The following is a 21189-nucleotide window of genomic DNA, read 5'->3' on the forward strand; positions in this document are numbered from 1 at the left end:
GGATTAACTTGATTTTTGATTTATTGTGAAAGTCAGGCTGCTTATTTACCACATGAAAGTTGGCAACTGTGATCTATAGCCCCCTTTCAGGATGACTACAGAGCACACCAGAAGCCAGGAGCGGCTCCAGCGCAGCAAGCGCGTACCTGGGGCGGCAAGCCGCAGGGGGCGGCCTGCCGGTCGCTGTGAGGGCGGCAGGCAGGCGGCTTTCGGCACCATGCCTGCGGGAGGTCCGCCGGTCCCGCAGCTTCGGCGGCAATTCGGTGGTGGGGACGCCGATGGTGCAGCACCAGCGGACCTCCCGCAGGCATGCCGCCGAATCCGTGTGACCAGTGGACCGCCCGCAGGCGCACTGCCGAAAGCCGCCTGCCTGCTGTGCTTGGGGCGGCAAAAAACATAGAGCCGCCCCTGCCAGAAGCTTCTCAGGAGAGTAACTCAGAACCTGGCGACTCAGGCAGGAGATATTTCAGAGTCCTCCCATGCTCTGGTGGATATCCTGTCACTATCCGGTCCATCGCAAGTGGGGAAGAGTCAACACATGCATCCGACAAAGTGGGCATTCACCCACGAAAGCTTATGCTCCAATACATCTGTTAGTCTTAAAGGTGCCACAGGACTCTCTGTTGCTTTTTACAGATCCAAACTAACACGGCTACCCCTCTGAAACTTAACACAGCTTTTGTAAAGGGAAATCATGCCTCACCAGTCTACTAGAATTCTTTGAGCATGTAGACAAGGATGATCCAGTCAATAATGTGTAATTGGACTTTCAGAAAGCCTTCGACAAAGTGAGCAGCCATGGGATAACAGGGAAGGTCCACTCATAGATCAGTAACTGGTTAAAAGAAAGAAAACAAAGGATAGGAATAAATGGTCAGTTTTCACAATGGAAAGAGGTAAATAGCAGGGTCCCCCAAAGAGCTGTACTTGGACCTGTGCTTTTCAACATATTCGTAAATGATCTCGAAAAAGGAGTAAACAGTGAGGTGGAAAAATATTTAGATGTCATAAAATTACTCAAGTTATGCCTAAGGCTGACTGCGAAGTGTTGCAAAGGGATCTCACTAAACTGGGTGACAAAATGGCAAATGAAATTCAAAGTAATGCACACTGGAAAAAATAATCCCAATTACATATACAAAGTGATGGGGTCTAAATTAGCTATTACCACTCAAGAAAGAGATCTTGGAGTCATCATAGGTAGTTCTCTGAAAACATCTGCTCATTGTGTAGAGACAGTTAAAAAAACTAATAGAATGTTAGGAACCATTGGGAAAGGGATAGATAATAAAGCAGAAAATATCATAATGCCATTATATAAATGTATGCCCACACCTTGAATACTATGTGCAGTTCTGGTCACCCCATCTCAAAAAAGATATATTAGAATTGGAAAAGGTGCAGAGAAGGGCAACAAAAATGATCAGGGGTATGAAACAGCTTCCATATGAGGAGAAATTAAAAGTTTTGGGATGGTTTAGCTTAGAAAAGAGAGGACTAGGGGATATGATAGAGATGTATAAAATCATGAATGGTGTGGAGAAAGTGAATGGGGAAGTGATATTTACCTCTTCACATAACACAAGAACTAGGGGTTCTTCTTTGGGTGCTTCCTCATGTCCATTCCAGCGTAGGTATGTGCTCGCCCCAAGCACTGCCGCTGGAAAGTTTTCCCCTCAGTGGTATCTGTCGGGTTGGCTCTGGGACCCCTTGAAGTCGTGCCTTCATAGCACCAGTATATAGGGCCTGCTGACCCACTGTCCCCTCAGTTCCTTTTTACCACCTGTGATGGTTGCTGGTTCCTTGTGTTCTTCGCAAGTACTCCTCTCAGTGGACTTTTTCGACTTCTTGTATATAGTTATTCACTAGTGGTTAAGTTTCGGTTCCAGTTTTTAGTATTTCGGTTAGAGAACCCTGCTTAGTGGGGTTAACACCTCTCTGCACCAGGGCATGCCTCGGTCCCCGGGGTTTAAGCAGTGTGCACCATGCCACAAGCCAATGCCTAGCAGTGATCCCTATTCTAGCTGCCTTAAGTGTTTGGGGGAGTCCCACATGCAAGAGCACTGTAGAATTTGTAAAGGGTTCAGGCCCTGCACTCAGAAGGACAGGGATAAGAGACTGAAATTCTTCCTCATGGAGGCAGCACTCCATCCCCCCTCAAAGCCAAGCTACACCGACTCAGCTCTGAGCACTTCTACCTTGGTGAGAAATGCTCTGGCTTCTCTGATGAAAAGGCAGTGTAGTTTGGCCTCTCTGGCACCAAGAAAGGACTCTTCTTCAGTTCTGGGACTCTCCACACAATCAGTCACATCTGGTGCAGAGAAAGTCTACTCCGCCATGGGATTCTCGGCACTGCTCTCCATCACCAGTGCCAAAAAAGAAGCAGAAGATGGACTGGAGACACTGCCCAACCCCAAGGACCTCCGTGCAGCTTCGGCGGCAATTCGGTGGCGGGGATGCCAATGGTGCAGCACCAGCGGACCTCCTACAGGCATGCTGCTGAATCCGCGTGACCAGCGGACCGCCCACAGGCGCGCCGCCGAAAGCTGCCTGCCTGCCGTGCTTGGGGCGGCAAAAAACATAGAGCCGCCCCTGCCAGAAGCTTCTCAGGAGAGTAACTCAGAACCTGGTGATTCAGGCAGAGGATATTTCAGAGTCCTCCCATGCTCTGGTGGATATCCTGGCACCATCCGGTCATCCAAGTGTCTTTGCCCCTTAACGATGCCATTTTGGACCCTATAAAAGCTATGTGGCAGACACTAGTATCTCTGCAACCTACAGCGAAGAAGTACTTTGTCCCATCCAAGGGATTCAAAGTCTTAGGCCTAGTCTTCACTTACCGGCTGGTCCGAAGGCACGCAATCGATGTTCTGTGATCGATTTATCGCGTCTGGTTAAGACGCGATAAATCGATCCCGGATCGATCCCGGAAGTGCCCACAATCGGCGCCGGTACTCCAGCTCTCCGAGAGGAGTACGCAGCGTCGACGGGGGGAGACTTCCGGCCGCGTCTGGACCCCGGTAAGTCCGGACTAAGGTACTTCGAATTCAGCTACGTTATTAACGTAGCTGAATTTGCGTACCTTAGTCCGAAGTCCGGACTAAGTGGGGACCAGCCCTTATATACCCAGCCTCCTCCGGGTTCACTAGTGGTTACAGCGGTGAACGAACCGGAGCACACGTAGCAAGGACCAACTTCAGAGACCAAGGATGCCAAAAAGTTAGATCATTTTAGCAGGAACGTCTACTCTATAACTTTAATTCTTGGAGTTTAGTGTCTAAGTTCAGGCAGCTGTTGCCACAGGAATCCAGAGCCATGAAGATTGAAGAAAGAAGAGCGGTGGCAAAAGCATCACTTCAGGTGGCTTTGGACGCAGTGGACTCCATAGCATGAACCATGGTTTTGGCTGTGGTTATGAGAAAGAGCTCATGGCTGCAGTCCTCAGGCCTTCCCTGGAAGTGCAGCAAATGGTGCAGGACCTCCCCTTTGAGGGCTCGTCGCTCTTTTCAGAGCAGACAGACATTAAATTACATAGCCTGAAGGATTCTAGGGCCATCCTAAAACCCCTAGGGCTACACACACTGGCTCCGTCTAGGAAGCATTTTTAGTCCCAACCATTGCCACATTTCTGTCCACCTTAGTCTAGGCAGCACTACAGTAAGAGGCGGGATAGAAGCTATAAGAAGAGGCCTCCCCCCCAGTCCTCGTCTGCCCATGTGCCTGGCTCCACCAAACAATCATTGGGGTCTAAGCAGGCCTTTTGAAGTCACACTTGAAGATGGCATACCAGGACACTGTCTGGATCCATCTTCCCCAATTTTTGAGGACCAGTTATCCCACTTGTATCAGGCAAGGGCCCACATTATCTTAGATCACTGGGTGCTACACACGATTGGACTGAAATACACCATTCAGTTCAATTGTTTCCCTCCTTCCCACCCTCCATCCCCCGTCCCTCTTCAGGGACCCTTCTCACAAGCAACTTCTAGCCCAAGAAGTGTGGATGCTCTTGGAGGTGGGAGATGTAGAGGAGGTTCCTCCAGAGCTAAGGGGCAGGGGGTTGTAGAACCCTGCTATTTCCTAATCCCGAAGGCCAACGGCAGTCTCAGACCCATCCTAGATCTGTGAAACCTCAATAGATTTATAAAGAAGCTGAAGTTCTGCAAGGTCTCCTTGGCCTCCATTATCCCTTCTCTGGATCCAGGGGACTGGTATGCCACCCTCGACTTAAAGAACGCTTATTTTCACATTTCAGTCTTTCAAGGTCACAGAAGATTTCCTCTGATTCATTGTGAATCGGGTACACTACCAGTTTACTGGGCTGCCTTTCGACCTGTCTACACCCCTTCACGTATTCACGAAGTGCCTGGCAGTCATTGCAGCCTTCTTGAGGAAGCAAAGGTGGAGGCAAATGTTTGGTTAAACTGTCAACCTTCAAGAAGATAGGTCTGTTGATAAACATGCAGAAATTGACACTCTCACTAGGTCAAAGAATAGAATTTATAGGGATGGTCCTCAACTTAGTCCAGGCCAGAACCTTCCAGAGACCAGGTTCCAGGCCCTAGGCACGATCATAGAGAGCCTTAGAAACCACCACCATGGCAAGAAACTGCGTAAAACTCCTGGGGCACATGGCCTCATGCACTTAAGTGGTGCAGCATACAAGATTATGACCTAGACCTCTCCAGACTTGGCTAGTGTCAGTGTACCAGCTGGGCGAAAATTGCTTGGACATGGTTCTCACACTTCCCCCTTTGTTAATCACCACTCTCCTTTGGTGGTTGGACCCAAGGACACTATTTGTAGGTGTCCCATTCTCAAGACCACATCTGTCAATGTCTCTTGTTACTGACGCATCTGCGCTGGGTTGGAGGGCTCAGCGAGGGCTACTCAGAACCCAGGGCCTCTGGTCCCAGGTAGAGCTCTCGCTACACATCAACACGGGGGAACTCAGAGCAATGTGCCTTGCCTGCCAAACGTTCCAGCCCCACCTGAAAGGCAAATGTTGGTACTTCCAGACAACACAACAGCAATGTTCTATATAAACAAACAGGGTCGAGCGTGCTCTTCTCACCTATGCCAGGAAGCCCTTTGCCTGTGGGAATTCTATATAACCCATTCAGTCCACTCAAGGCCTCCAATCTTCTGCACACAGAACAAGTTAGTGGATCGTCTCAGCAGATCCTTCTCCAATTATGAGTGGTCCATTCACCCAGACATCGTGAAGGACATTCTGCAGAGGCGGGGAGATCCCCAGATAGACTTGTTTGCAACGAGACACAACAGGAAGTGTCTGCAGTTCCTGCTCCTTCCTGAATCACAGCCCAGGCTCACTCACAGACATGTTTCTTCTCCCTTGGAAGGACCATCTCTTTTATTTTCTCCCATTCCGCTCATACACAAGGTCCTGCTGAAAGTCAGAAAGGAAGGAACGAGCCTGATCCTGACAGCCCCGGCCTGGCCACGTCACCAGTGGTTTACCAGCCTTCTGGACCTCTTGGTGGAAACACCAATCAGCTTGCCTCCATTTCCAGATCTGATCTTCCAGGACCACGGCCATCTATATCATCCAAACCTCAAGTCCCTTCATCTCACAGCCTGGAAGCTCCATGGCTGAACCCCTTGGAGCTAACATGTTCTGGACTGGTTCGAGAGGTCCTTTTAGGGATCAGGAAACCATCCACTAAAGTTACGTACCTGGCAAAGAGGAAAAGGTTCTCTGTCTGGTCAGCACAGAAAGGTGTTTCACCCACGCAGTCATCAGTGCCATTCATTCTGGATTACTTACTTCACCTGAAGCAGCCAGGGCTATTGGTGTCATTGATAAGAGTCCACCTGGCTGCACTTGGGGCATTTCACTCGTGGGTAAATGGCTGGTCCATCTTTACAAACTTGATCTGAAGTAATTTCCTCAAAGGCCTGTACAGACTGTACCCCCAAGTGCTACAACCAGTCCCACCCTGGGATCTCAACCTGGTATTGTTGAGGCTCATGGGTCCCCCATTTGAGCCATTGGCAACATGTTCTCTCCTCTACTTGTCCTGAAAGGTAGCCTTTCTGGTGGCCATTACTACGGCTAGAGAAAGGTCTTGGAGATTAGGGTTCTTACTTCAGAACCTCCTTACATGGTATTCTTCAAGGATGAGGTCCAGTTGCACCCTGACCCAGCCTTCCTGACGGTTGTTTCACAATTCCATAGTAACCTGGACATATTCTTCTAGTCTTCTATCCAAAACCACATGCCAATAGCCAGGAGCAGAGATTTCACTCACTAAATGTCAGACATGTGCTTGCCTTCTACATAGAAGGACTAAATCGTTTCAGAAAACTACACAACTCTTTTTGGTGGTGGATGAAAGTATGAAAGGTCTTCCAGTCTCAGCCCAGATAATTTCATCATAGATCACTTCTTGTATCTGCACATGCTACGACCTAGCGAAGATCCCTGCTCCGTGCCTGACAGCACATTCCACAAGGACACGAGCATCTTCAGCTGCATTCCTGGCAGAGCTCCCAATCCAGGACATCTGTAGAGCAGGAACATGCTCTTTGGTCCACACTTTTGCATCATACTGTGCCATCACTCAGCAGGCCAGAGACAATGCTGGATTTGGCAGAGCGGTGCTACAATCTGTTTGTCAATGAACTCCGAACCCTCCTCCTATACCTGCTTGGGAGTCACCTGCATTGGAATGGACATGAGCAAGCACTCGAAGAAGAAAAAATGCTAACCTTCCATAACTGTTGTTCTTTGAGGTGTGGTGTTCATGTCCATACCAAACTCCCACTCTCACCAGGGCCATCCTTAGGATTTATGGGGTCCTACGCAGTATTCTTAAACTGGTGCCCCTATGCTCGGTGCAACTGGTGCCCCTATGCCGGTGCATTCGGCTCTGTGAATATGGCCCCTGCCCTCTGCTTAGTAAGGAGACTGCAGCGTGCACTGGGTGTGCGGGAGCTGATCCGCTCTTACCTGCTGTCCCGGTCATAGGCGTGGACTCCATGGGTGGGAGCTGCAGGGCTGGAGCAGAGCGGGGAGGTCAAGCACCCCCCATCACGATGAGAAGTCGGTGCCTATGATAGTGGTGGTGCCCCAAATTTTCGGGTGCCCTATGCAGCTGCATATGCCTAAGGATGGCCCTGACTCTCACCCCCACCCCTCTGTTGGAGATAGCCAGCAAGGAGAAACAGAGGGGGTGGCAGGGCCCTGTATCTGGCACTATGAGGGCATGACTCCAGAGGGCACCAGAACTGACCCAACGGATACCACTGAGGGGAAAACTTTCCGGCGACGGTGCTTGAGGCGAGCACACACCTACATTGAATGGACATGAGCAACACATCTCGAAGAACAACAGTTGTTACTGATTTTTAGTAACTGATTTTTATTCAATTAAATTAATAGCAGGTTTAAAACAAATAAAAGGAAGTTCTTCTCACAATGCAATGTCAACATGTGGGACTGATTGCCATGGGATATTATGAAGGCCAAAAGTATACCTGGGTTCAAAAAAGAATTAGATAAGTTCATGGAGGATTGGTCCATCAATGGCTATTAACTGAGATGATCAGGGAATGCAACCCCATGCTCTGGGTGTCCCTAAACCTTCAACTGCCAGAAGCTGGGACTGGATGACAGAGGATGGATCACTCAAATTTGCCTTGTTCAGTTCATTCCCTCATCTAGCATTGGCCACTGTCAGAGACAGGATAAACCATTGGTCTGACACAGTATGGCTGTTCTTATGTTCTTATCTCGATGTATGCTTGCAACTAAATGTAGGTCAGCACCATTTCAGCTTTCTGTTGTTAACACAGTTTGTCAGAAACAGGTCATTTTTCTACTGCTGTAGAGTCAGCATGGTCCGGAGGAGAGATCACAAGACTGAAAGTCTGGGAACATCTCAGTTCTGGTTCTGATCCTGGCTTTGCCATCAGCTCTCTTGTAGATTTGGGCAAGTCATTTAACCACTTTGTCAGTTTCCAATCTGTATGATGAGGATAAGGCTCACTTTACAGGGGTATTGTGTAGTGTGACTAATTAAAAATTGTCTATCATTTTGGAAATGTAAAATGTTGTATAAATGCCAAGTATTATTTCTCTAGATAAATGAATAGTGAACGTGTGTAGTTCAATAGATTGTAGTGTTAATTACAGGAGATATATTGGCAAACATTAACACAGCTGAGCTATTTTCAAGAAGTTTAATGGGGAAGATGAATTTTTACACAAGGGATGGATTGGATTCCTACTGCAGCAGCTTTCACTGAACTTGCACTTCGTGCCAAATTCAGCAGTGGATTTTGGAAACAGTTTCTGTTGTACATTAGAGTGCTTTTAACTGGTCCATTTACTCTTGATTTCAGGCTAATCTAGATGAAGGCCAAATGAGTTCACCTACATTCCTTAGAGCTTTAATGACAGCAGTTTGTAAAGCAGCCATTATAGGTGAGTAACTTTCAAGCTAAGGCTGTACAAAACAATCAAATATGAAAGTAATGAATTTACAGATTACTTGGGTTTTAACCACTTATTTTTCTGTTTGAGGCTGGCTAACCTTTGATACAAATTGTGCATCAAGATTTTTTTCTCCCAGATTGTACAGTTTTAGTGCTGGAGAAAGTGAAGTACTGATACCACTGTCAAGAGCCAGTCATAGTGCAGGAGAGATGTGCCACCTGCCCCTTCCCAAACATAGGTCTGCCAGTGCCCCTCAAGTCTTTACCTGCAGCACCTGGGTCCCCCTTGAGCAGGGACTTCCACCTCTGTTGAATTATGCCTGATTGTTGATTTTCCAATGTAGATGAAAATCCACTAGATGCTATTCTGAAACAGGTTCTGTTTTTTTCTGGTGCTCTAAATACAAAATTGGACTTAAAATCTTTGCAGAGGTCCCCACTGTCCATGGAACATGGAGAGTGCAGTATTTCACTTTCAAAGTTTGATACTAGAGAAAAGTAAATTTATGTGGCTTAAATACTGCTGTTATTTTCCTCTGAGATAACAGGAATCATGAGAATGTGCTAACAAAGCAGCTACTATTTTACAGGTGTCTGGATTGAACTGTCTGAGAGGTTTCAGCCTTTCAAAAACCATTCTTTCTTTCAAGTGTTTGCTCTTGGGATGGGTGTGATTGAATTTCATCTCACTGTTGCATGGATTTCAGAGAGGCCAAAATCCAGGGAGAGCTTTTTTCTCTGAGAGTATAATCTTCTTGAGGCCACCTACTGTTAAAGTCTAGATGCTGCAGGATTTTATCATTCATATTTAGGGGTTTCCTGATACATCCTTGCTCTGTAAATATCAGTAATGTCTTGTTCTGGTTTTGTTTTCTATCATCTCTATCTAGGTTTATTTATTTTTGCTCAGATTTTCTCTATCTTGCTCTTTTGTTTATATGCTGGCTAAAAGTTGCTGAATATTTTTCTACAGATAACTCTTCCCATGGGGGTGTACATTTTTGTCGACTTCTAGCAGGGTTTGATATACTTTGATTTTCTTATTTGTGATTTAGTGTTCTATTCCGGTTTGTCTTTTGAAAGAAAAATGTCCTTGTAATTATTTCAAATCTCTGGGAAAAAAGAAAATGTTCAGCCTCTCTTTGTGTGTAGATGTTCAAGTATTCAAGTGCATGTGCATACATGAAGGCTGGATAGAGGCCTCACTGAAAATGTGGTCCAGAGTTTTTGAAAGTGTTCACTATATTTGGGGAGTGGGAAGCATTGAGAAGCAGATTATATGTTCTTCGAGTAGTGTCCCTAGGAGCACTCCACTGTAGGTGTGTCTGCACCCCTGTGCCTTTAATGGGAGATTTTAGGTAGCAACATCTGTTCAGTGCTCTCCCTTCCTTATGGTCTGCCTTGAGCTGCCATGGCCAAATATGATTTTATTATAGAAAACTCAATGTTTTTCTGGACCATTTACCGAAGACACAAAAGGAACAGTTTTAGGCTATTGTCAAAGGTCAGTTAATATCCAGAATGGCACTACAGACAGCACTGGACACAGCCTATACAGCGGCCCGCTCCATGTCTGTGGCGGTGGTAATGAGGCGGGCTTCTTGGCTACATCTTTCTGGTTATCCAAAGAGCTGCAGACAAGATCTCCCATGTGAAGGGCCCACTCTTTGCGGAGAAGACAGACTCTTTTCTTCACCCCTTGAGGGATTCCCAGGCTACATTATGCTCCCTGGGAATCTACACTGCAGGACAGAAGAGAAGATATAGCTTTCAGCCACAGCACAGGTCATGACCTCCTCGGTACCCACCATCTCAGTGCTGTTATGAGCTGCAGCATAAGAAGCCCAGGGTTCAAAAGTGGAAGCAGTCAGCACCCCAATCTGCAACCTCTTAGACTGCCTCTTCTAAGCACTTTTGATGGGTTGGTAGAACCCCGAACAATTATACCTTGCAACATTAGTTGCTGCTACACATCATGCGCCTTCAGAAATTGCCTGCCCCTATCACAGCAGTTGGGAGACTATCATCTCTGACAGATGGATCACAATTTTGCATGTGCATACATGAAGGCTGGGTAGAGACGCCTGGCTGAAAATGTGGTCCAGAGTCTCTGAAAGTGTTCATTGTACTTGGGGAGTGAGAAGCACTGAGAAATAGATATGTTCCTATCGTAGAAATAGCCCATATTCTTTTGGTTCCCTTTTGGTTCAGTTCTCTTCCCATTTCTGACTAACCTGAGTTTGTCGTTTCTATTTAAATAAATAAATATGATGAAAAACCTGCCCCTGGCCTCAGACCCACCAAAAGTAACCCTGATTCTTCTTTTCTCTCCAGCGGATTCGTCTAGTTTCCGTGTGGACACTGCTGTTATCAAGCAGAGAGTGCCGATCTTACTCAAGTACCTAGACTCAGATACAGAGAAGGAACTACAAGCACTTTATGCACTACAAGCATCAATAGTAAAACTTGATCAGCCTCCTAGTAAGTGGTTTTTTGTGTTTGGGATTTGAAAAATCACTATATGGCATTGAAGGAAAAGATCCAGGTGGAGAATTAGATTTGGGTCTCAGATAGAGTCTGGTAGATTGTGCTCTTCCTGAAGGGGGAACAGACTGGTTAGGCGAGGAGGCTGAAGGCAAACTACTATTATAGCATCCAATTATACAGTGCATGGCTGTAGACCAATACTCTTCCCCACCCTCCTGGCTGAAGGTGAGCTCCTCTATTGGCTGCCACCATAAGCAGCCAAGAAGGAAATGCCCATAATGTGGAAAGAAGAAAAAGAAAAATTTCAAATCCTCTGCTGCATTTAGTAGCAATTGCTCTACTTACTCACATTTCAGGGCAACTGCACCTGCACACCACACCATAAGCCCTTGAGGGCATCTGCTCTTGGGTCTTCAGCCGTCACGTCTCTTGGTTAGAGACCCGGGTTTCTCTCCCTCCTGACAGGAGTTTTTGCAGGCTGTACAATTCCCTCTCTATACTGTGATATCCCCAGCAAGCCAGGCTGCCTAAACAGGCCAACGTCTGCACTTTGCTTTCTCCCCGAAGGCTGTGAACAGTTGTAATTGCCAGCAGTCCCAAGTTACCACACAGCCCTTTCTAAGCAAGTACATTTATTCTTAAGACTAAAGCATTACAGAGAAAACTTATTAAAAACCATAAAAAAACCTACATGCATGATAATAAGCCTACCAGACTCCAATACATCTCAGCTCCAACCAGGACTCTGGTGGAAGTCAGTTCTTCAAACCCAGCATGGGTTTTTTTCTTTGATTACATGTTCATAATAGACAGCCTTAGCTTAGAACTAAAACACTCATGAATAGGTCAGTCTTTCCTTTATACAGCTTGGGCCTTTGATCTTGAGACTCTGGGAACAGGTAATCAGCAGACAATGGTCTCCTCAAGGTATAACTTCTAAAGGCTGGCTTTTTGCATAAACGGGGTGGGGAATTTACATTCATCTCCCCCTAGAGATTCCCCCAAGCAAATCACTTGACCCTGTTTGTCCCCAAAGTCAATTCTTGTCTGGCACGTTGTTCAGTACAGTCATTTGAAGTTCATAATACTTCCCAGGGTTCACATCACATTTCCTCCCTGGAGAGATTACATACAAACCTGGCCCACAATCATAAATAACCTTTCCATTTAATGCAATGGACTCCAAAGATTCTTAAACTTAATTCAGTAAGGTTTTTCTAGGATACTTCAAGAAATCTCCATATCTGTAACATAGATGCTATCATAATTTCTAAACTAGTGAAACTAGGTAGCTCAGAATGGCCACTGTAGGTTCTGTTCCATGGCCATTTGCTGGTATACACGCACACGCTGCTGCCTTTCCAGCCCTCTGTTTAGCATATGACAGCATGTTCTGTAGCATCAGAGGAAACTTTACTTTAGCAACTGTGTATTTAACCTTCATAGCCTGCATAATCAGGGCACAACCACTATTAACAGCAGTTCCCACTACTTGCTTTTCCACTTCTCACTGTGGAGATTAATGGAAGGAGGAGGCACACATTAGGACCCTAGGGGGGGGCTCTGGGTGATTGCTACTTCCCACCACCCAACACAGATGTAATGAGGTTGAGTAGTGTCCGCAAAAGAGAAACTAAACAACTAATTATTCCTTAAGAAAGGTTTTTAATGACTTACAACCATAAAGGCAACACAGACAAAATGTGCCTAGTGACTTAACATGTACTGTAACCATTCCCAACCAACACACATTTATATGAAATACTGATACATTAATTAACTATAGTTTACTAATTTTAACCTTCCTATTAACTTATTTAACAACTTATAAACTTTTACTGGCTTTTATGATAAACTGAATGACAGCTTATACTGAAGACAGCCACAGCAACATGCAAAGCTATTGTTTACAAACTACTAGCTTCACCAGCGCTGTACCTGCTTCCAGCAAGGCACAAAACATATACAATTACTATATATTGATTAACTATTGACTACTACTATTTTTAAACAACTTAAACAATTTACTAATATACTTAAACTATGGTATTAATACAGATTTAAGATTAACGAGCTCGAGCACAACCAGACCTCTTCAGTCCGAAGCCTTACCCTGCATTCTTCCAAAGATACATTACCTTTCAGTCGACCGTTTCCTGCACTGGCCAAGCACAGATAGTCGGTGAAGCGCAAGTCCCTTTGGTTCAGGGGGTGTATGTGAGTCTGACAAAGAGTGATCTCTTTTAGGTCAACACACACACCAAACACTTGCGTCTTCACACCTTATTTATACTGTATTTGCTGGCCGTGTTTCAAAACAGGTCAACCAATGAAAGTGGCCAAATGTTTCAGTGTGGTATTTGCAGTTGTCTTGATCTTATGAACTGTGCACCTGTGCTCAGCTCAGCTCTTCTCTATGCGGCTAATTGTGGTCAATTTGCTAGACTCAAAAATGCTCAAGTTAGCTTAAAGAGGTATTTGGTTGCAGAGCATAGTAACCACACGTCTGTATCTATCTTTACAGAGTTTCCTTCTTAGTCTATAAAGCTTCCTAGCTAGATTATGCTTATGCTTGCAGGATTCAACTGTACTCGCTTCTTACAACTTCCGGAAGTTTTAGGTCTAACACTGCTTAGCCTGACACTACTTGACAAGGCTTATGCACATTAATCACAAAGGCCACTTTTATTCAGGTTTTAAACTGATATCTCTAATCATTTCTGTATTTCCTTGTCTACCAACTACTATACATTACTAAATAGATGTTTCTCCCTTGCAGATCTGTTGCGGATGTTTTTTGATTGCCTGTATGACGAGGAGGTGATATCAGAGGATGCCTTCTACAAATGGGAAAGCAGCAAGGACCCAGGAGAGCAGAATGGGAAAGGAGTAGCACTGAAATCAGTCACAGCGTTCTTCACATGGCTACGAGAGGCTGAAGAGGAATCAGAGGATAATTAAAACTTAAAATACAGAAAACAAAACAAAAAAAAGAAACAATTTAAGTATTTTTTTAAAAAGTTTCACGTCTTCGCCAATCACAGTGCAGCAAGGCCAATTCTCGCGCATAACCCCCTCCTTCCCCCACATATGCACGAGTGGGAGAGGAAAAAAAATAGATAAACATAAAGGTGATCATGGAGGAAAAAGGTACTTGGGGAAAAAAAGTAAACTTCAAACCTGAGGGCGGGAGCACTAAACCAAAATACATGTATTATTTATAGAAAATATTTTCTGTTTTAATCATTTTTTCTTTACTTTTTAAACAAGGACTCATACTTTAAAAAACAGATCTGTTTAGCAAAAAAAAAGTTGAAAACTTTAATTTATTATTTTAAGGACTGCAAATGCCAGTGTAATTTTTACATTTGCAGTTTCTGTAAACAAATTGTATGATAGAAAAAAGCAGAGAAATAAATTACCCTCCCTTTCAGCTGCACCTCAGTTTTGTTTCAAAGCATGGTAGATAAACTTTCAACAGGGTTTGGGGTAAGCTACATGAGGGAGAGATCTTTTTTATTTTTTTTTAATTGTCGTCATATTTTTCTGCCTGCCTCTCAGCTTGCTTCAGAGATTAAAAAGAAAATAGTAATCAAAACATACATAACCTTGGAACCGAAGGAAATGCATTTGAGAAAAACGCTGTGGACCAGAGTGCTCCAAGAAAAACTCATTCAAAACAAAGTGCTACCCTGGGGGAAAAAAGTACTAGTGATATTTTCAAAACCTTTAGAACGACTTTAAGGCTTGTAAATACATAGAACAAATATTTAAAAAAAGAAAGAAAATGACTCAATAGTATTTCTTTTCACTTTGAAAATATAAAGAACAAAAATAAAGACAAACATTGCAAGTTTACAAGAAAGTAAAGCGATTTCTCCTTTAGAGAGCTGCTGAATGCGCCACCATTTCTGAGTGGTGCTGTCTTCCTTCTCAATGTGTAGATTCTGGATCCAAATTTGTTTATATAGTGTGTGTGTATGTGTCTCTACACCAAAAAAGAGGGTGTAGGCCATTGCGGTAAATGTGGGGTTGCTGCTTGGGAGACCCTTTTTGCAGAAGTTAAGGCTGAGGAGCAGCTAGCTGCGTCACTATACAAGCCAGGTTTTTCCAATTTCAAATACTTCTCCTCTAGGCTGGGAGATGACCTATGAGGGCAATAAAATAACTGACCCCTGCTTAATTTTGCAGCTGTTGGACTACAGTGTGTCTTGTGACCCAAGAACACTGCATTGTTATGGTGGTAGCTCTATCTAAACAGGTTGCAGCCTTGGAACCAGATAACCAACATCTCTTCTCAATGGCTTGTACATCCATTGTCACCCAGCCACCACTGCTGTCCTTTGTGTCTGACAGTTGCCTTGCCGTGCTTAAGGAACCCAAAACCCCCAGGAGTAAAAAACAAAAAACAAAAGAAAATAAAGAAACTACAACATTAAGCAAAAGGGGCGAAACAAGTGCTGCAAGTGACACAATGCTCTTCCCATCTCTGCCCAATCTCTACTGATGTATGAAGTCTGAGTACAGCCTGGGCATTGGCTTCTCTGGCACAAATTGGTGTACGTACTATCTCTGTGTCCAAAGATGACTCAAGCATGCCCTTCTTCACAGGGCTGGTACCGTACAAAGTACACTCCACAAAACTGAGCTGCTTCTGAGCAAATTAAGTCTCTGTGTATCTCTCTTGAATAACCAAAGATTACCTGATGGCTCTCACTATGAAGATGCATCCACAATCTGCAAAGCTTGTGAAGCGCTAAAATGATAATTTGTGAACTGTGGCCCGTGGACCATGACCGACCCATGAAGCTCTGGCTGGTGGTTTATGGAGCACTTGGTAGTGGTCTGTGGAGTGCTGGTCACTCACATGGTGCTATCTCTTTCTCTCCAGCTGCTAAATCACTTTTTTAAAGGCTACAAATACTAAATACATTAAATACTTTCCTACTCTTACTTTTAAATGTAAATAATTGCTGTACATGCACAGGGATGATATTTGATTGCTAGTGGGAGTGGACAAGGTGTTTGGTTGTGGATGGAGGGAGAGGTGTCCAGGAGACCAGGCTTTCCATTAACATTTGGTCCACACTATGAAATCAAAGATGGATAACCCGTGCCCTAAAAGACTAGACCATTTTTTTTAGTAACAATAAAACACTTTCTCTGGTGTATTGTTAAAACATTAAAAAAAACATCCGTAATATACCCACGTATATGTACCCACTTACATTAAAGACAGCTAATCATTTCCAAGTCTCAGCAGCTTTTGCACACACCCTTCAGCCTTCCTGGTCAAAGAGCTGTTTCTACAAATTGGTGAAAAATTCTGGGCTTGTCCGTGCAGAGTTGTACCAATTTAATTACAGAAGTGATAAACCAGTGCAAAGGGTTTCATAGGCACTCTTCTTTGGGACTAAGTCACTCTTAAACCAAAAAATGAATGTCCACACAGGGGTTTTCACTGCTTTAATTAAACCAGTGCAAGTTTGTGTGTAGTACAGTGCTTGGACTTCACTTAAAAGTTAGGTAGACATAGCGACGTCAGTTGGGCGTGCTGATCTATCTCCCATTGTAGATGCAGCTGTGTTGACAGAAGAATGTGTTGTTATCTGGGGAGATGGTGTTCCTACACCTATGGAAAAACTCCTTCCATCAGTGTAGGCTGCACCTACACTACAGGGTTACGCTAGCATAGCTATGCCAGGATAGTCTCTGTAGCGTAGACACAACCTAGGCCTGAGATAGATTATGCATCTGCATGTCTTCCATTCAGGCAGAATTCTGAGGAGGCTTTCTACTGTGCCTTGCGAATTACTGCAAGGAGGATGACCATCCTAGCAGCCTGCTTAAATGGATTAGAATGAGCTTTTGAAACCCAACCCACTCTGCAAGGTGCCTTTAAAGTTATGTGATGTATTTAAGTGTTGCCTTGCCCAAAGGGGAAGAAATTCTAGCACCTCTGAACAATAGAATCTGTCACTGGAAGGTTATTTTGCTTGAAACGTTTGAATCATTTGAATGAAGGAGATGGCAAAATATTGATCAATGCAATGAGTGTTAGATGAGCAAAATCAATTGGGATGAGCAACTGGGAAAGGAGAAATAACTCCCAATATCCCTTGGCATTGTCTAACTCTTTCAAGTTAAATGTTTCTGGGGAATAGGCAACTTGCCTTGTTGGCACTCTGTAAGTGCCTAGAGGGGATGTTGTAGAGGTCTAAGCATCCTTTTAGGTGTATCTAGAATCCTGGAAGCACAGGTTCATATGCTGGCAAGCTTAATTAAGTCATCTTTTAAGGTAAATGAATTAAGTTCCATGCACTTTGTTAGGAGTATTTTGGATGAGACCGTAGGACTGTAGTTGTATCTGCCCTGCCTGGACATTAAAGACCCCATGTCTCTTTTCATAAGAACAGTTTGCTCTGGTGTCATTGACAAAATTGTCTCCTCCCATTACTAGTGTGATGCATTCTGTGTGCTGTTTGGTTACATTCTCTACAAAGATTCAGAAGGAGCTGAAGCTCTCAGGATAGGGCATATAGTTTGTAATGTGCTTTGAGACCTTCAGGAGGAGAGGTGATAAAATATAACTTCATTGTTAAATGATGACTGATTAAAATAGAAAAGGGGTAACTTAACAGTAGGTTCCATCTGAAAGTTCTGATCAGAAGGTATTTTTACAATGTATTTATTCCTAATCTGGAATGTTACTAAGGACGCACAAAAATAGGTTTATGTGAATTTCTGTGGAACCACCAACAAACAAATTACTCATTTCCTTTTGCCTGTCACAGACTAGTAGTGTTTTTTGTTCATGAGTAGTCTCATAGTAAGACAAAGGGGTGTGTGAGTGGATGCATCATAGACCTGCTGCAACAAACAAACACGGCTTTAAATTTTGCAAAGTGTGACCTTCCTTATGGGGACCACTGACCAGACTGGTCATTGGGGGTCCTGAAAGATCTTGCAAAGGGACAGCACAGTGCCCACATAACTGTTGTGCTGCAGCATAACTAGATGTTGCATATAGGCACAAGAGAGGCATAGTCCCACTATCTTGTGGTCAGGAGTGGCACCAGGGTTTTTGCCACCCTAGGCTGCAGCGCTCCTCCTCAGAGCATTCGGCGGCAGGGGTCCTTCCGCTCCGCGTCTTCGGGGCACTTCGGCAGCAGGTCCCAGAGCAAGTGAAGGACCCGCCGCCGAAGTGCCCCGAAAACGTGGAGCGGAAGGACCCCCTGCCGCCGATGACAGCAAAATGCCGCCCCACAAATCTTGCCGCCCTAGGCGACGCGCCGGCCCTGCGTGCGGTTAAATCCTGCACAGCGCAAGTGTGGAGTACTGCACTTACAAGCACAAGGCATAAGCTGGTGAGCAGGATAGAGAGAGGTGGGGAACCTAATTCTGCATTAATGAGAGAGCTGGCTGCTGTTTGGCAGCCAAGATTACTCCTTCCTAGTACAGGAATGAGGCCTAAGGGGAAAGGGTAGCAAGTTCCTTGCATGAATGCTGAGGATCATTTTTAAGTTGCTGTCCCATAAGTAAGAATTTGTCCCTACCAAATTCACAGCCATGAAAAACGATTTCACAGGGGAGACCAGCATTTCTCAAATTGTGTGTCCTGACCCAAAAGGGAGTTGCAGGGGAGTCTCAACGTTATTTTAGGGGGGTTGTGGTATTGCCCCCCTTACTTCTGCGCTGCTTTCAGAGCTGGGTGGCCGGAGAGCGGCGGCTGTTGGCCACACGCCCAGCCCTGAAGGTAGCACCCCGCCAGCAGCAGGGCAGAAGTAAAAGTGGCAATACCACACCATGCCACCCTTACTTCTACGCTACTGCCTTCAGAGCTGGGCGGCCGGAAAGTGGCGGCTGCTTACTGAGGACCCCACTCTTCAGGCAGCAGCACAACCCTAACCCTAATACCTAATGGTATGGTATTGCCCTAATGGTGGCAATACCATACCATGCCATCCTTACTTCAGTGCTGCTGCTGCAACCCCTCCCTACAATAACCTTGCAACACCCCTCCATACACACAACTTCTTTTTGGGTCAGGACCCCTACAATTACAACACTGTGAAATTTCAGATTTAAATAGCTGAAATTGTGAAATTAATGATTTTTAAATTCCTATGACCATGAAATTGACCAAAATGGACCGTGAATTTGGTAGGGCCCTACCTATAAGCCAAACCAACAGCACATCCCTTCTTTAAGCAGCATTCCTGTGGGTGCTCCACTTCAGGAGTCTTAGGGTACATCTACACTACAGCGGGGAGTCGATTTAAGATACGCAAATTCAGCTACGTGAATAGCGTAGCTGAATTCGACGTATTGCAGCCGACTTACCCCGTTGTGAGGACGGCGGCAAAATCGACTTCTGCGGCTTTTTGTTGGCGGCGCTTACTACCACCTCCGCTGGTGGAGTTAGAGCGCCGATTCGGGGATCGATTGTCGCGTCCCGACGGGACGCGATAAATCGATCCCCGAGAGGTCGATTTCTACCCGCCGATTCAGGCGGGTAGTATAGACCAGACCTTAGAGCCCGGCGCTTGTAATCGGAGATTTGTAGTATCAGTGCCTGGTCGGGCGTCGCACACACTGCAGCCGTCTCGTGCCACTCCAAGCAGTTATATAGCAATGTGCAGCCAACCAGCCGCCTTTGGCTCGAGTCAGAGCGACAGCAGCGCCCTTTTTTTCCCCTTCAGATAAGCTTAATAGTTCATAGTTGTTCCTGATGCTGTAAGCTTAGTTAGCCTTTGTCTTTTATATTTTACTTACTTTTTCTTCTCAAAAATATTTTTTTCCTTCCCTCTTTTACCCCTGCCTCCCCAGCAGATACTCTTGCCTTAAAAAAAAAAAGATAGAAGAAAGAAAGGAAAACAGGGTTTATCCCTGTCCTTTCTCCAAAAGACTTTCTCTCTCAGGCATGCCTGACTCACATGGCTTTAAATGTTGCCTGACTTGCAGACTCTCCATATGAGTCCCTGACAGCCATGCACAGTGTATCCACTGCCTTGGTGAGACACACATTACCAGGGCCGGCTTTAGGTTTTTTGCCGCCCCAAGCAAAACAAAAAACAAACAAACAAAAACCTCCGAGAGTGCAACTGCCGAAGGAAAAAAAAAAAGAGTGCTGCCCCAGGAATTGTGCCGCCCCAAGCACGTGCTTGATTTGCTGGTGCTTAGAGCCGGTCCTGCACATTACCCAAAAGTGTCCGCACTGTAGAAAACTGACAGGCAGGATAAGGAAGGCCAGGGATCTCCAATTGAAGCTCCTTGTGATACAGAAATCCTTCAGACCAGCCTCTGACCCTGAGTCCAGGACGCCTCCTGGCCAACGGCGCCAGTGGCAGCGTCTGACGGGATCTGCTTCAACAATGGCTGCTAAGGTGCCTTCTCCTAGCAATGCTACCAAAAAGCAGCCACACTGATCCCCACACCAAGAATCACCTAAAAGAAAGCAATCTCCAAATGAAAAATCTGCCATGACACCGAGAGTGCCGGATCGTGAGGCACCGGGAAAATCCACTACTGAGACTTCCTAAGGAGCTGAAGACCCTATGCAGGCAAGCTCTAATAGAGGTGCATGCAGCAAAGTCAAACCTCCCCGCTCGACACCTACGGAGCCGAAGAAAACCTTGGCACCAACCAGTACAATGGTGCCACCTGCTGTATCTATGCAGCACAGCTCTAAGTCATTGGCACCGACAGCTTCAACTCTAATTCCTGGTCAGTGCACGATGCTGTCCCCAACACCGAGCTTCACAGTCCCACAGCAATTCATGAGGCATGCGGACCTGACAGTGGCCTCATCGCCTGAATTTCCTCTACTCGGGACCGACGGTACTCCATCTAGACCAGGACCGAGCCTGGTAACCACTCCCTGTGGATCAGCCCTTTCCTTCTCCAGTGATGAGGAAGAAGAGGATGAGGCAGTAATATACACTCCTTGCCACTCCTCACCTAAACCTGGACCTTCTCATCACCAAATATCTACAGATATGCGGGGCTGGTATGGTCAACCATGGGCACCGCCCCCATACCATTCCCACCCAACTGGCCATACTGGGATCCGTGGGCAATGTATAGGGCCCAAAACTTCAGGCCCCCTAACTCGCCTAGACCGCACCCTCAGAGACATAAGAGGAAGAGACCGAGGAGCCTGAGGACACAGCTGAAGGTGACACTCTGCCGCCCACTCACATCTCATTTTCGTCACCGGACAAAACGATAATGCCACCACCA

The 21189-nt window shown here is 45.5% G+C and overlaps 1 protein-coding gene across 46 annotated transcripts in view; it reads left to right on the forward strand.

Annotated features, from left to right (window-relative positions):
* Positions 1 to 14812, forward strand: part of EIF4G3 (eukaryotic translation initiation factor 4 gamma 3) — a 408790-nt gene extending 393978 nt beyond the window's left edge. For 44 of the 46 annotated variants that reach the window (XM_065574796.1, XM_065574797.1, XM_065574810.1 and 41 more), the window contains 3 exons: positions 8368 to 8449; positions 10795 to 10941; positions 13727 to 14812. In XM_065574796.1, coding sequence (XP_065430868.1) covers positions 8368 to 8449; positions 10795 to 10941; positions 13727 to 13908 — 411 coding nt within the window. In that variant the 3' untranslated portion in view covers positions 13909 to 14812. The remainder of the gene's footprint in view (positions 1 to 8367; positions 8450 to 10794; positions 10942 to 13726) is intronic. The other 2 variants (XM_065574825.1, XM_065574843.1) reach the window with 1 other exon arrangement.
* Positions 14813 to 21189: the final 6377 nt, after the last annotated feature.

This window comes from Chrysemys picta, chromosome 21 (assembly GCF_011386835.1).
Source record: "Chrysemys picta bellii isolate R12L10 chromosome 21, ASM1138683v2, whole genome shotgun sequence".
NCBI lineage: Eukaryota > Metazoa > Chordata > Testudines > Emydidae > Chrysemys > Chrysemys picta.